The sequence below is a fragment of the Wolffia australiana genome, chromosome 10, assembly GCF_029677425.1.
Source record: "Wolffia australiana isolate 7733 chromosome 10, ASM2967742v1".
Taxonomy (NCBI): Eukaryota; Viridiplantae; Streptophyta; class Magnoliopsida; order Alismatales; family Araceae; genus Wolffia; species Wolffia australiana.
In genome coordinates, this window is record NC_135844.1 from 2,556,364 (window position 1) to 2,571,465 (window position 15,102).

Consider the following 15,102-nt stretch of genomic DNA (forward strand, 5'->3'; position numbering starts at 1 on the left):
TTCTATGTTTATAAATTTAAATATATCATTTAAATTTCTAAAACTATATTTCAAATACTCTTAAATATTTGTATATCTAATTTAATATGTATTGACGTGGTCCTTAAATAAATATAAATTGCATGTCACAAGTATTGACTACATATGAATTTAAATAAATATAATTATGCTATACTATAAATCTTATCTATATTACTACTTGAGTTTACTAAAATGAAAAATAAAATTCACCAATGGCCTGATCTAATCAAATTGCAAATCAATTTGTGAACTGCCCTCTTTATTTACTATGCTTGTTGACTTGTTATAAAATTTGCATAGTTGATCAAATAATTGACTGCAACCTACTCTTTATCAAATCTATTAGTTGAAAAAAGGTTTAAAATTAATTGATGAACCACTCTCTTGGTCAATAAATCAATCAACTTCTCTTTTGATATTTTAGCATCTTTTTATTGTAAATACATGTTGCCTGATACAATTGACCCTAGGATCCTGCTCATCGACCAATCCAACACTCCTCAGATGCCACCTAGAGGGGTTATATATATATATATTAAGGTTTAGTGTTTGCAACCTTTGTAGGCGTGGAGTGATTTTTAGCAGTTGCTGGATGCAATCATCTTGGCTAAGGCCCATGGATGGATGATGGCATGTCAATTGTTATGTTCCTCGCCATTAACATTCATCTATCCTAAATTTGGAACAGAAATATGATCGATGCCTTTGGGCCTCCATTCCATTTTATTTCATCATTGAGTGAAAATGATTTACTCTAGGTTTACAACCATCCTTTGTCAGTTATTTCATCTCTTCTATCCAGCCCCTAAAGTATAAGGGAATTGAAACTACAGATTATGTAACAGTTGATGGGCCAAAATGACATTCTGTCCATCCTATACCATCATACATCCCTGAGGCATAATCTTGAATTCTTTGCTTCAACGAGAGGCGAATGTAAATATGAAGACATCAAATGCGCATAGATCGGAATTCTTCTCCAATATTTGATGTAACATCATTTAATTTTCTCCTTAGTCTTCAAAAATTGTTTCCATAACATGATATACTGTGTAATATCAACTCATCTCCTTCCTACAATATATTTTAAATCTCAATCAATTTATTCATGTAATAATATTTTTTATTCTTTGATTGCTGAAATGTTGTTCTTGTTGTTGGGTTCTAGAGGCATTGGCATGGATGAACAAAACAAAACCATGCGCAGCGGAAGACTTTTGCGAATTGAACAAAATCGACAAAAAAAAATTAAACAAAGTACCTTTGCACGAATCTGATTCGTGATTTCTTCGATCCCGGAGCGAGATGAGTCGAGCTGCTCAAGTATGCAGGCTCTAGACGTATCCACGTGGTCCTCGGCACATCGGATCTCCTCCTTTTCATTGATGAGCCCCGTTCTTTCTCCGTCGACGTCGTTACGTCATCCCGATCACATCGGGGATGGAGAGCGATGCAACACGGACGGCCGGGATCAACGGCGCGCGTTGCAACACACGGTGCGACCACAGACAACGAGTATAATTCGACGTTAGTTATATGATGCAACGTAGTAGAAAACAACAAGAAGCACAAGGGAGCAACCGAGATAGGACGAACACCCTGGAAGAATTCTCGTACGCTCCCACGTACTGTCCAACTCCCAATGACCCATCAAATCAATCGAAAGGCGCCAATGATGCGGGTATCCTTGGTCTAACTAGCTACTCCCAAGATCGAGGGTGGACAGGATGATCAAGGCTGGTACTCTACCCAAACCCCGGGATTCGGGCGACTAGTTGGACGAGACTCGGCGGCGGAACACGCGAGATTATATTGCAAGAAATAATACACGCAATAGAGGGGGTAGCGTAGTGACCTGCATACTAAAGTCTGGTAGTCGCGGTGGTCGAAGCCGAGTCCTGATTGGCGTGGCGGTCCGACACGGTGGGACGGAGGACACGCCGAAGTGCTTGACGGAAGATGGCGGCGTTCTCAGGGATCAGCAGCCGAGACAGTGACGACGAGCGGCGAGTGTCAGCCACTACGGCGGCAGCGATGGCACTAGCGGCGGCGGCCCGAGGTGAGCGGCCGCGACTGCCGCGACGAGCAAGGGTGGCGGCAGCTACTAAGGCAACGGCGGTGGAGGTGGGGCAGCGGAGATACTGGTGACGGCGACCTGAGGCTAGCGGCCGTGGCAAGAATGGCGTCGGCGGTGGGCGGAGGACTCCAGAGGTTTACGTACGCCGAGCGACCGCGTGCTGTCGGCAGAATGCGAAGGGTGCGCCGGGGAATCGGCGCTTGATGGGCGGCGGCAGCCGGGGCGGGCGGTTATGTCGAGCGAGCGCAGAAAACGGCGGGGTGAGCGACGCGTTGGCGGCAGAGATGAGCGACGAGACAGCGGCAGCGGTGGCGGCCTGAGCGGCGGCGGCGTCGACTCGTCTGGCGGCTCTAGGTCGCCACTTGACAGGATGGGACAAAACTACCCCTCCCGTGGCTGAGATTTATGAGGGATGCCCTTACTTATTTCTGAGTCGACTCGGGGCAACCGAGTTGTGACTCAATCGCGACTCAGGTAGAGTCAAACCGGGTCGTCGTGCCGAGTCGAGTCGGCCACGACTCATTCGTCGTGTACTTCCCGGTGAGGACATTCGACGGCGGCGTTCGCACAGCTCTGGCGTCCACCGGCGAGAGTCGGCGTCGGGCTGCCCGCGGCGGCGGTCCAGTGGCGGGTCACATCCCGCGGCGTCGAGTGACAGGCTGAGCGCGGGTTGAGCTGGAGGTCAAGCGAGGGCGAGCGGGGGGGGGGGGGGCCGTCGGTTCGTCTAGCCGGCGAAGTCAAGACTGATCCGATGCGCGGTGGCGGAGATGGAGGCGGGGTCGACAGTGGCTCCCTCTTCTCTTCCCCCCCCTCTCTCTAGGATCCTAACTCTCTTCCTGGGAGAGGCTTCTCTCCAATGTTCTGCAAACGAGCTCAAGACATCCTTTTCTCACCAAGAACGAACATCAACAACAGAACTCATTTTCTTCAAAAAAAACAACAACAACAACAACTTCTAATCGGTGTCTCTTCTCCTTATATAGGGGAGAGAAAGGGGAAGGTGTGGTCCAAAAGGCCAATCCCCCCCTAGTGGACCCCCATAACAGGTCCGAAAAAGACCAGGAGGGGCCCAAAAGCGATGAAGGTCCTTCCAAAACACACACACACATAAGTCTAGGGGAAATTAAAAATGCATAAAAGAAAGAACTCGCCGGGAGGACCGTGTCAGGCTGTATACTTGAATGCGGGGTCCTTCTCATCAGCTCGGGCTTCATGGCATGGTCGTTGGCGTGCCGCCGCGGGTTGACCTTGTGCTTTGGCTCACAGATGGTCCCCCATCAAAGAGGGGGTGTGGGGAGAGTAGAGAAGAAGGGGAAAGGCCCCTGAAAAATTCTGGCCTGGGTGAATTTCGTTCAAGTCCTTTCCCTATTTATACTAAGTGGGTATTTTTCATAAAACCCCCAAAACTTAGGTATATCTTCCAACTTCCAAAAGACCATTTGCGTGTGACCCTCTAGGCCCATGTATCAGTCTAGTTAACGACTCTAGCGGCCCAATAAACTTTATTGACCTTCCAAATTAATTAACTATATCATCATATAGATTAATTAACGTCGGATCGATTTAACCCAATCGATAGGTCGAGACTCCGACACGTGGGGTGCCAAGCTACACCTCGTGTCCTAGAAGATACAAAGGAGTATGTATCGACTCACTCATGGAACCTGTTCATCATCAATTACCGTGTATGTATAATCCCTCATCCACTTGACGCTCCTTGGACGATTTAGGGTATGGTCAACTGTCAAACCCTAATCGATCATCCGAGTTAGTACTGATGTATTCGGAAATCATCGGAGAACTCTTCTCCGATATTTCACTGCCTTGGCCAAGGACTTCATCGCATCATCTTCATTGAGTTGTACCCTCTTATACCGAGGGTGGACGATCCCATCTTGACCACTCAATCGCCTTTGTGTACTTCTTGATGCACCTGAACTAAGAGCTTTTAGAATTTCATGATTAGAGACTCGTTGGCCATAGCCAAAGTACAACCGTCCATCCACAAGACGTCTTTGGTGTCTCAGGTCTAAGGACCACTTACACAACCATGACGTGAATCAACCTGATTGATAGTTCGATATAATACCATCTAGGGATTCGTACGGATCAATTCAGTGAACTCTTTCCACTAAAGAGCACCCACAATCTATCCTTAGTGTCGCCACACTAATGGCTACGGGACCGGCCATACTCATCATATGAGTGAGGCTAGATAGTGCTATTCTATTCGAATACTTCGATGTCGTTCTCGCGTATCCTTCGAATAGGAATGTTTAGAACACATGCTTAAAGAATAGTGATCTCCACATTACGATCTCATCATAATTCACTAAGTCCGATCATGTATTCATGGACTTGTAACATCACTTGTAACATCATTTATTTCATTTGAATTTCTTACTTTCCAGGAAAAAATGTTAACTTTGTCCAATCCCACATGACATCTAGAGAGATTATCATAAATCCATTAACACCTGGCATGATACCTGATACATGACTAGTAACTTCCTCTTGGGTGTCAATACCTATGTTTTGTTTATCTAGTTTTCTTTAACCTTGTGTCTTTAGCCAGCTCGCAACATTTGATTATAAAGGAAAATACTTGGGGGTAATTTTTAGAATGATTTTTGTAGGTGAGTGGGGGACTTTGGCTGAATCCACTAAGTTGGACTACAACACAGAATCAAAAGCTCATAGGTCTTGGTGGCTGTATCAAATCCAAGACTGGTATAATGCTTCATCTCAGGGGGGTATGATAAAGTCCGATTATTAAGGCTTCAATGCATTGTGCTGCACATGCTGAGTGTGGTTAAGCATAGAAAGCTAGAGACATGTCCATATGACTTTCACAATCATCTAGCCATATCCAATAATAAATGCTATAACCAGGGGTAATGTTCCCCCATCCCATATGGTGGTAATTGATATCCAGATATATGATGCCAACATCAGATATTTGTTGCTATAATACCGATATCTAAACCTGGCATCGTATTTGCATCTCGAGGATTGGACGCTGACGTTGGACATCGTACATAGATAATGGATTTTTTGGTATCATTCGCTTTAATTGTTTTTTTCATTTCTATAATATTATGATATTGAGATTTTATAATATTAAAAAATTACATTTGAAGCATTATCCTAAAGTTTGTACGTTGGGTGAGATACGTCCACCCCTCATTTTTTGCTTTCACTCTGTCTCTCCCATGGTCCAACATTCGAAGTCATATGCCAGTCGTACGTTGGGTGACACACTCTCTCTATCTATACCTCTAACTCTATTCTCTTTGTATATATCTCTTTACACCTTCTCTATGTTCCTCTCTTTATCTCTATCATCTCTCTTACGTTGATATCTCTCTTGCTATCTTTTCTCCATATCACTCCATGCGTTTGTCTCTTTCTCTATCTTCTCTCTATATCTCTATATGTTTCTCTCTGTATTCTCTTTGTATACATTGCTGTTTCTCTAGCTCCATTTTTCATCCGTATATCTCTCTATCTTTATATTGTTTGTGCATGTTTTTCCACAGTTAACATATGCACTCTATGGAGAAAATGCAAAAATAGGGGCTAGAGTATTAATATAGGGTAGATTATCCACAACGAGTCAAGAGGAATATATTCCTCCATAGACCTACATGCGAACACGCCATGGGGATTCAGTCTGACCATTAGAATGTTTGATCAGACTGAGCATTTGATCGCCCAAATCTGAACCTTGATCACTCAGGTCAGAAAGTCAATTTGGACTCAATTCACTCTTTGAGTCCAAGCAAAGTAAACAATCTGGCCCAATGCTAATATAATTTTTTTAAATTAATTGACAGACTAAATATGTATAATAACTGAAATGAGAAAGAGAGAGAGAATTTGATTTTACTCATTTTTTCAAACAGTTCAATCAAATCTTATATCAATCTCGGTTACTGAACTTGAATTGGTTTAATCTCTAGATCAAACTCAAACCAAATCATTGTTCCATAAAGAATCAAACCGTTTAGATCAAATTGACTTTTGTTCGATCAAGATGTTCAATCAAATTTTGAAGGATCCAATTCGATGTGATCCCCAATCCATAGTGAGCAAGTATCACCACAATGGATGGAGACACTAACTCAGAGACTAACGCCTTTGGTAACGAAATCAGATCCAGGCTGAGTAGGCCCCGTCCAGATTAAAAAAATTAGGGCTTACTCCATTGTAGACATGGTTGTTCGGTTCGCTTTGTGCGAATCTGTGTGATTTGTTACGAATTTGCACTGATCATTGCACAAACCTGTGCGGTTTGAATTGTGCATTTTGTGCGAATTATTTTTAATCCGCTTTTAAAGAATAAACATATGTTTATTCTTTAAAAACATATTAAAAAATAGGTTTACTCGGCGGCCTCAGCGATTTCTTCTCTCCCTCGGCGGCGCAGCGATTTGCTCTCTCCCTCGGTGGCTCGACAATTTCTTCTCTTCCTCAGTCCCTCTGTCCTTGGCGATTTCCTCTCTTCCCGATTTCCTTGACGATTTCCTCTCTCCCTCGGTAGCTCAGCAATTTGCTCTCTTCCTCAGTTGCTTGGTTATTTCCTCTCCCTCGACGGCTTGGCGATTTCCTCTCTTCATTTTCAAGAATCATCGCACCGAATTCGTTCAATAATCATGGTAAGATATGAATCATCTTTAATTTCTTTTTCAAAATTAAAAAGAAATTAGTCTTCATTTCTTCTTCTTGTCTACTGATTCATTACCGTCACTATAATTTGTGCAAATTTTACAAATTGTGCAAATTTTGTTCGAATTGTTCTAATCGTTCTAATTGTGCAAAAAGCTGTTCTAATTTTCACTCAACAAAAGAACAAAACAAAGAACAAGGCCCTGTGCTGTTATTTTGTGTGATTTTTTTTTTCGTTTCAAAAGAATATAACATAACAACCATGTCTACTCCATTGTGCTCTATGGGAAAAAAACACTACTAACCATATAAAACTCGCCACGTGTCTATACGAATGATATTATCTGGTAATAAAAAGAAAGGCGGGCTTCCAGGCAACAAATTTGCTAGAAGGGTGGGTTGACCAAGTTGACCGAGTTTGACTTTGCGCTGACTCGTTGAGGATATCGGATCCCGGCTTTATATATTACGGGCCGGAGACGGGTCCGGATCCTGAATCTCCAATCCGTCGCGCTCCGCAGGAAAACCGGAACGAACCATTCAAACCGCGCCACGTGGCACCGCCAGCTGGCAATATCCGAAAATAAAGGCAACACCGGGGGGCAGTTGAGGAACGATGTTTCACCCTTTAGTAGCGCTCGCGTCGACGTGGGGGTTTCTCCACCGTCAGATTTTCCCTTCGCCAGAGATCGGACGGAGGAGATAACTCGGATCTGGACTCGGCCGAGTCGAGTCGCGACTCGGCCTGGCCGAGTCCATAAAACAGGGTTTTCTTCCCCTCTTCTATACATTACAACATCGCTGTTTCTCTCTCTATCTCTCTCTAATCGTTCTCTCTCTATCTCTCTCCTCTGCGGGCGGCGGAGGCGGAAGAGAAGAAGCCCTCCGCGAGGCTTGATTTGGGCGTCGGACTCGTTCAAAAGGGAGAATCAGCAGAGTTATGCAGGCAGATCAGACGGTATTGAGCTTACGGCCTCGTGGTGGCGGCGGTGGAAGCAGAGCGAGACTCTTTGCTCCCCGTTTCGACTCCTCGTCGCTGGTCTCTTCCGCTTCTTCCGATTCCAAGACCCATGGCGGCGTTTCCTCCAAGGTATTCCTCTTTTTTTTGTAGTTTTTGTTCGTTGTTCTAGCATCTTGGTGCTTGTTTTTGTCCAATTTGGGCTTTTTTAAATCGAGAATTTGTTTCTGGGTGTTGGGTGTTTTTCCTTTTTCTTATACTCTAAGGGGTTTTTTTTTTCTGGGTCTTGGTCGGTTAGAGCTGGGAGTTCCGCCTAGTTCTGACATTTATATTTTTCGTTTTATTTAAATTGTGTTTTTGTCAATCTTGATGTCGTTCCTGCCCATTGATTTTTCTCTTGGTTGTTTATGTTATTGATGTCCAAAACTGGGATTTTGAAATTTTAGTTTATTTTCGATCGAGATTTTGTTTCTGGGTTTTGGGTGTTTTCCTTTTTCTTTTATTGTAAAGGGTCTTTTTTTCTGGGTCGTTATGTGTCAGACCTGGGAGTTTCGCCTAGTTCTGACATTTATATTTTTCGTTTCGTTTAAATTAATCTGGATGTTATTATTGCACATTGAGTTTTTTCAATCGAGATTTTTTTTCAGGGTATTGGGTGTTTTTCCTTTTTCTTATACTCCAAAGGGATTTTTTTGCTGTGTCTTGGTCGGTTAGGGCTGGGAGTTCCGCCTAGTTCTGACATTTATATTTTTCGTTTTATTTAAATTGTGTTTTTGTCAATCTTGATGTTGTTCCTGCCCACTGAGTTGTCTTCTTGGTTGTTTATGTTATTCATGTCGAAAACTGGGATTTTGAAATTTTATTTAATGTTCAATCGAGATTTTGTTTCTGGGTTTTGGGTGTTTTTCGTTTTTCTTTTATTGTAAAGGGTCTTTTTTTTCTGGGTCGTTGTGTGTCCGACCTGGGAGTTTCGCGTAGTTCTGATATATTTTTTTTTTGAAGAACTTATATTTATTTTTTAGTTTCTTTTTAAGTTGTGTTTTGTCAATCTTGATGTTGTTCTTGCCCACTGAGTTGTCTTCTTGGTTGTTTATGTTATTCATGTCGGAAACTGGGATTTTGAAAATTTAGTTTATTTTTAATCAAGATTTTGCTTCTGGGTATTGGGTTTTTTTCCTTTTTCTTTTACTGTAAAGATTTTTTTTTCTGGGTCGTGGTCGGTCAGACCTGGGAGTTTCGTCTAGTTCTTACATTTATTTTTTTAGTTTCGTTTAAATTGTGTTTTTGCCAATCTTGATGTTGTTCCTGCCCACTGAGTTGTCTTCTTGGTTGTTTATGTTATTCATGTCGAAAACTGGGATCTTGAAATTTTAGTTTATTTTTAATCGAGATTTTGTTTCTGGGTATTGTATATTTTTATTTTTTCTTCTTAGAGGGGGGTTCAGTTTTTCTGTGTTATGGTCAGTCAGTCCTGGGAGTGTCGCCTAATATTTCTTTTATTCTGATATTTATATTTATCATTTCATTTATATTGTGTTTTTGTCCATCTATATGTTATTTCTGAGCATAGACTTGTTTTCTTGATTGTTTATGTCATTCGTGCCCACTGAATTGTATTTTCTTCTATCGAGATTTTGTTTCTGGGTATTGGGTATTTTGCCAATCTAGATTGTTATTTCTGCCTATTGAGTTGTTTTTTTGGTTGTTCTATGTTGTTCATGCCCAAACATGGGATTTCTCCCATTTTTATTCTCCTAGGATTGTGCTCTTTGTTTTTGACATTTGTTCTTCTCGTGATAATTATCTTTTTCATGCATCTCTGAGGGAGATGGAGTTGCAGCAGGGTGTTGCGAACCGCTGTTTAAATACTAATTTCATATTTTTTTTGTTTAATTCTCTTATTCTATTTTATTTGTGGGTTCTAGTCGACAGAGATCCTTACCCTTAATTTTTTTGATATACCTGCTTGTCATCCTCTCTTTGGTAGTGTAGTGTTTTGCCATTTCTTTCGTAAAAATCTACATGTGTTCCCCTCCGAAGAAAACTATTTAGTTGCCTACTGTTTCAATATGAAGTTGTTTCATTTAAGTTATGTAATCTTCATGCTTTTCAGATTCGCTCATTTGCGACAGGAAGTATTGATGATCTGATTAAATTGTTGATTTCTTCATTTTGCATACTTCTTTGATGCATAAAACACATTACATTCACTGATTCCTGGGCTTCCAAAACTATTTATTTTAAGGGAATTGTGTGCATCGATCTTACTTTTATGGATCTTCTTCGTGCATTAACTTAAAATCCTCGTATTAACACATTTCAGACTGGAGATTTACGCTTTGATGGGCGTGAGCGCGTTCGGTACACTCGTGATCAGCTCTTACAACTGCGGGAGGTATTTGGTTTAGCTTTTTTAGCTTCTTTATTTGCCTTGTAAAAGGTTTCCATTTTTTCCTCATCATCCACAGCGTTTCTTTGAAAATTATTTTGAGTTTGTGATGAATTTTATGTTTTTATTTTCTGGGTATTCAGCTGGTCGGCCCTTACTTTTGAGTTTCTCTGTTCCTGTGGTTCCTATTCAAATTGTGATATCGTTTCTTTTGCTTAGGTCTCCGATGTCCCTGAAGATATCCTGAAAGTCAAATCAGAAGTTGACATTGAATTTTTTGGCGAAGAGCAGACATGGGGCCGTGGCGAGGCACAGGTGGCTTTGTGTACCATATTCTCCGATTATTAGTCTAACTGAGTTAATTTTCAAACATCACTGTTGAAAACTCTTTTCAATTAAAGCTCTTTTCATATATCTTCCAACTGTGTGCTTTCACTCACATCGGTATGTTCTCCTCTTGTCTCTTGGATTCTTGCAGCTCCAGTATCCTCTAATTTTGAACCATTTTCCAAATCTCTTTTTCCCGTGTTTAAATAACTCTGTCGTTCATTTGTTATTCACGTTGTATGCTATTGATTTTTCAAATGTCAAAGACTCTGAGCAGATGAGCCTGACAACCGTGACTGTGGCGGTTTTTTTCATGCGTGTCAAATTAGATGACTTGAGTAATCTGGTTATGTTTTCAATATCATTGTATAACTCTCTTTATTCTTTCAGTATATGTAAACCCATATTTCTTTAAACTGTTTTTTCATTTTCATCAATATTTTCTTCGTTTGTCTGTTACTTCCAATCTCCACTAACTTCCCAGTCTCTGTAATCTTCATTTGAATAACTCTATCGTTCATATGTTGGCCTCTCTCTCTATCTCTAAGGCCCAAGTTCAACCTCAAAATCGATACACCGAGCCTGACAACCGTGACTGGCGAGGCAGATCTGGCCCCCAATCCTCTGGTGAAGATAAGTCATGGGAAGGTCCGCGTGATAGCAAAGAAGTTAGCTGGAGGCAGCAAGAAGGTCAAATAAATAAGCAGGATCAATTTTCTTCAAAACAACAGGTCCTTTCTCCACTTTAGTTTTTTTAGATATCTCACCCAAACTATGTTGTTATTGTTTCCTCTCAGCATTTGGCTGTTATTTTTACCTCGTTGTTTTCATAGTCTATTCATGAACGTGTCTTCGTAGTTTATAGTGTTACTTTCTGTTTTGGATGGTTTAGAGCATACTGATTGTAGTTTTCTGAACGTTGCACGGTATATATTTAGATTATGTATTGTTATCTGCATGTTTGTTGAAATGCCTTTTTATTTGTGTTACATGATGAGAGCAAACCAGTGACTAATATGTTGGATGACAACAATTATAGTCTCGTCGTACCCTCAAAATATTGCTCTAAGGGTATATATGGTCTTTATTGCAGCTGTAACAATTTCTCTTTTTCTTCCAATGGAATGGAACAGGGTGGAGCGGCCCCTGCCCTCATCAAAGCCGAAGTTCCTTGGTCTGCCAGGAGGGGCAACATGTCTGACAAGGAAAGGGTTCTCAAGACTGTGAAAGGGTACTGCACGCCATAGAAATTTCATTTGGCTTTTTTAATTCCTTGTCTGTTGTTCCTTGGGCTTCAAAATTTTCTTTTTTCTTATTATTATTATTAAATGTATTTTTATTTTTCTCTTTTTCTGCAGTATACTGAACAAGCTGACTCCTGAGAAGTTTGATGTTCTCAAGGACCAGTTCATTGATGCTGGAATAACCACGGCAGATATTCTCAAGGTCATTCTTGTGATTATTCAGCTTCGCATTCTAACTAACATAAAATTAACCGGCTCTATTCTCCTGCAGGATGTGATTACCCTCCTGTTCGATAAGGCGGTTCTGGAGCCGACCTTCTGTCCGATGTATGCTGAGCTGTGTGCAGACCTCAGCAAGAAGCTCCCATCGTTTCCCTCCGAGGAACTGGGCGGCAAGGAGCTTACCTTCAAGGGGATACTCCTGAACAACTGCCAGGAGGCCTTCGAGGGCGCTGGCAACCTTCGAGAGGAAATCCGGAAACTGACCTCAGCAGAGCAGGAGATGGACAGGAGAGACAAGGAGAGAATCCTTAAGCTCAGAACACTTGGAAACATTCGCCTCATTGGCGAGCTTCTCAAGCAGAAGATGGTGCCTGTGAAGATTGTTCATCACATCGTGCTGGTAGCTTCCCACTCTTCTCTGCTCATTGACTTTCTTAGCTTAAGAATAAGTTGAAGAAGTACATGTGGGGGTGTTAATCTCTCTTTTGTGTTGATTAGGAGCTATTAGGGGAACCAAACACCTGCCCAGCAGAGGAGAATGTTGAGGCCATCTGCCAGTTCTTTAATACGATTGGTAAACGGCTGGATGAGGACCCAAAGGCTTGCAAGATCAACGACTTCTACTATTCTTCTTTGAGGGATTTAGCGTCAAACACTCAGCTGGCGCCACGGCTCAGGTTCATGATCCATGACATCCTTGATCTCCGTTCCAACAACTGGGTTCCACGCCGCGAAGAGGTCAGTCTCCTTTCCTCATCGCTGTTCATCTCCCTTTTCCCATTTCTACTGGGTTTCTTATCTAAGGTTTGCCATCACCACAAACAAGGATGAGAGGATGATGACCACTGCGCACAGTCCTCTATTGATAGATAACAATGAGGACTCATCATCATTTTTTCGTCACTTTCTCTATTTTTTACTCTTTCATATGACGTAGATTACTTCAGCTGGTCATCATCTTTGTCATTTTTCTATGGCTTGGATGGCGACAGTGATGACGATTTTGTCCTCATCATTCTAGCTGTGGGCAAGGACGATCACAAGGAAAACTCGTCATTGCTCTCCCATACTCGTCCTCTCATCCATATACGTACTCGCCCGTGGGCAAGGGTGACAAACTCTATATCATTCTCAAACCTTCTTGATATCTAATTGAGAATCATTCGTGACTCATGCGCAGATCAAGGCAAAAACAATATCTGAGATCCACTCAGAGGCAGAGAAGACGCTGGGTCTGCGCCCGGGCTCGATGGCTGCACTCAAGAATGGGCGGGGTGGCGCGGCTGCTGCTGCCGCCGCCTCTGCTGGGTTCCCAATTGCCCGGCCCGGTGCTGGTGGAATGATGCCGGGCATGCCAGGTCTCCGTAAGATGCCTGGAATGCCATCTCCGGATCCTGACGCCTGGGAGACCCCTCGCTCCCGCGGCCTCCCCCGTGGCGGCACCGCGCTCCCTCCGGCGCAACTCTCCAAGCCTGCTGCCATCAACCCCCGTCTCCTACCCCAGGGGAGCGGCGGCGTCATCTCCGGCAAGACGAGTGCCTTCCTCCAGGGCGCGACCCCTCTGCCACCACGAGCTGTGCCGGCACCTCCCGCAAGACCTGTAACGCCGCCACAAACGCCTGCTCCCCCGCCAAAGACCTCGTCGATTAGCTCCGCCCAGCTGCAGAAGAAGACTGTGTCCCTATTGGAAGAGTACTTCAGCGTGGGACTCCTCGACGAGGCTCTGCAGTGCGTGGAGGAGCTCAAGAGCCCTGAGTACCACTCGGAGCTCGTCAAGGAGACCATTAATGTCGCCCTCGACAGGGTCCCGTTGGCGACAGAGGCTGCGACCAAGCTCCTTCGTCACCTTGTTAGCCGGAAGGCGGTCACGCCGGCAGACATTGTCGGCGGAATTCTGTGCTTTGCAGAATTGTTGGATGATATCTGTATAGATCTTCCGAAGGCGCCCGGCGCGTTCGGAGAGATTGCTGGCGGGCTGATCGAGGCCGGGGCATTCAGCTTCAAGGTGATGGAAGAGGTGCTGCAGAAGATTGAAGAATCAGATCTCCGGACCGCAGTGCTTGATGCGGCGAAGAGGGCTGCCGGCGGGAAGGGGGCTCCGGCGGAGATTGCCGCCTGCGAGGCCCTAGTTCACTCTTGAAGCCTGGCCTTGCCTGTTATGCTTGGTTACGGTATGGATATCTGATCTTTTCCCTCTGCTTACCTTTGATTATTTTGGCGTCTGTGACTTGAGCTTTTTTTCTCAGTTTTTAGCTGTCTTGGGGAGTTATTATGTTGTCCTTTAACGTGTTCTTCCTCGTGGGGCTTGGCTCCTATTTGACGGTGGACAAGCTGTGAGGTGTAAATCTCCCGAGGTAGCTCTCCCCGTTTTCTCTTTTCCTTGCAACTTGGAATTCGTAGACTTTTCCTGCCCCTCAGCTCTCTTCTCCCTTTTCATGTTTGTTGTTTCTCTCACTTGGCAAACAAATTTTGGCTTGTGTTGAATGGTGTTTTTTTCAATTAATTGATATATTTTTCATCTGCTAACTCGTTCTCTCTTCTCACCAACTTATTTCCTAACTGCTATGAAATATTTTCTGCCACTAGGTATGAAACATAGTTGGCCAGTTGTGATTGGCAAAGAAGGTATAAGAAATCATTAAAATGTGTAAACTTAAGGGGATCTTATTCTTCAGAAATGTTTTGAGGGGAAGTACCATTCTCTTTTGGGATCAAATAGCGGCTAAAACTTCTCTCTGAACTTCAACTATGTTGGGTTCATCTTTGAGGTAATTGATTTTACTCTTGATAGCTTCATCACATTTTCTGAACTAGCAAGTCTAAAGAAACATTTCAAAGTTATGGAGCATGTGCAAGGTCGAAAATTTTTAGCATCATGAAGATGAATTAGGCATTTGGTTAGTGAAAGCGGTATGTGTGTCTTGTTAAGACTGGTGGGAGACAGTAAAAAACCCTAATGTGGAAGGCCTGGGCTGGGCCAAGAGTTAGTAAACTACTTATGTGAATAACAGCATCAGGAAGCTAAGAACTGCCAATTGGGAAATCCTTCAACTCAAGCAACTCTGTGTTAGCCTTTTATTTTCAATGCAAGAAATTCTTTGTAGTTCCTCAGTTACTGGGGCTTTTACTAGTTTTTCAGGACATACCATCTTTGCCTAGTAATATAAGGGGAGATCATATAAAACGTTGAGTATCA

General features: G+C 43.0%; 1 protein-coding gene across 2 annotated transcripts; it reads left to right on the forward strand.

The window, feature by feature from the left end:
• Positions 1 to 7,544: 7,544 nt before the first annotated feature.
• On the forward strand, positions 7,545 to 14,432 carry LOC144708953 (eukaryotic translation initiation factor-like). Of its 2 annotated transcripts, none has more exons than XM_078582412.1 (10): positions 7,545 to 7,856; positions 10,048 to 10,119; positions 10,333 to 10,428; positions 10,989 to 11,171; positions 11,574 to 11,671; positions 11,799 to 11,886; positions 11,956 to 12,306; positions 12,405 to 12,644; positions 13,087 to 14,077; positions 14,160 to 14,432. In XM_078582412.1, exons 1-9 carry the CDS (start codon positions 7,707 to 7,709, stop codon positions 14,044 to 14,046), a joined length of 2,238 nt encoding a protein of 745 aa, XP_078438538.1. In that variant the 5' UTR covers positions 7,545 to 7,706; the 3' UTR covers positions 14,047 to 14,077; positions 14,160 to 14,432. The 2 variants fall into 2 exon arrangements, with proteins under 2 accessions (XP_078438538.1, XP_078438537.1); XM_078582411.1 differs by having other exon boundaries at positions 7,546 to 7,856; positions 14,153 to 14,432.
• Positions 14,433 to 15,102: the final 670 nt, after the last annotated feature.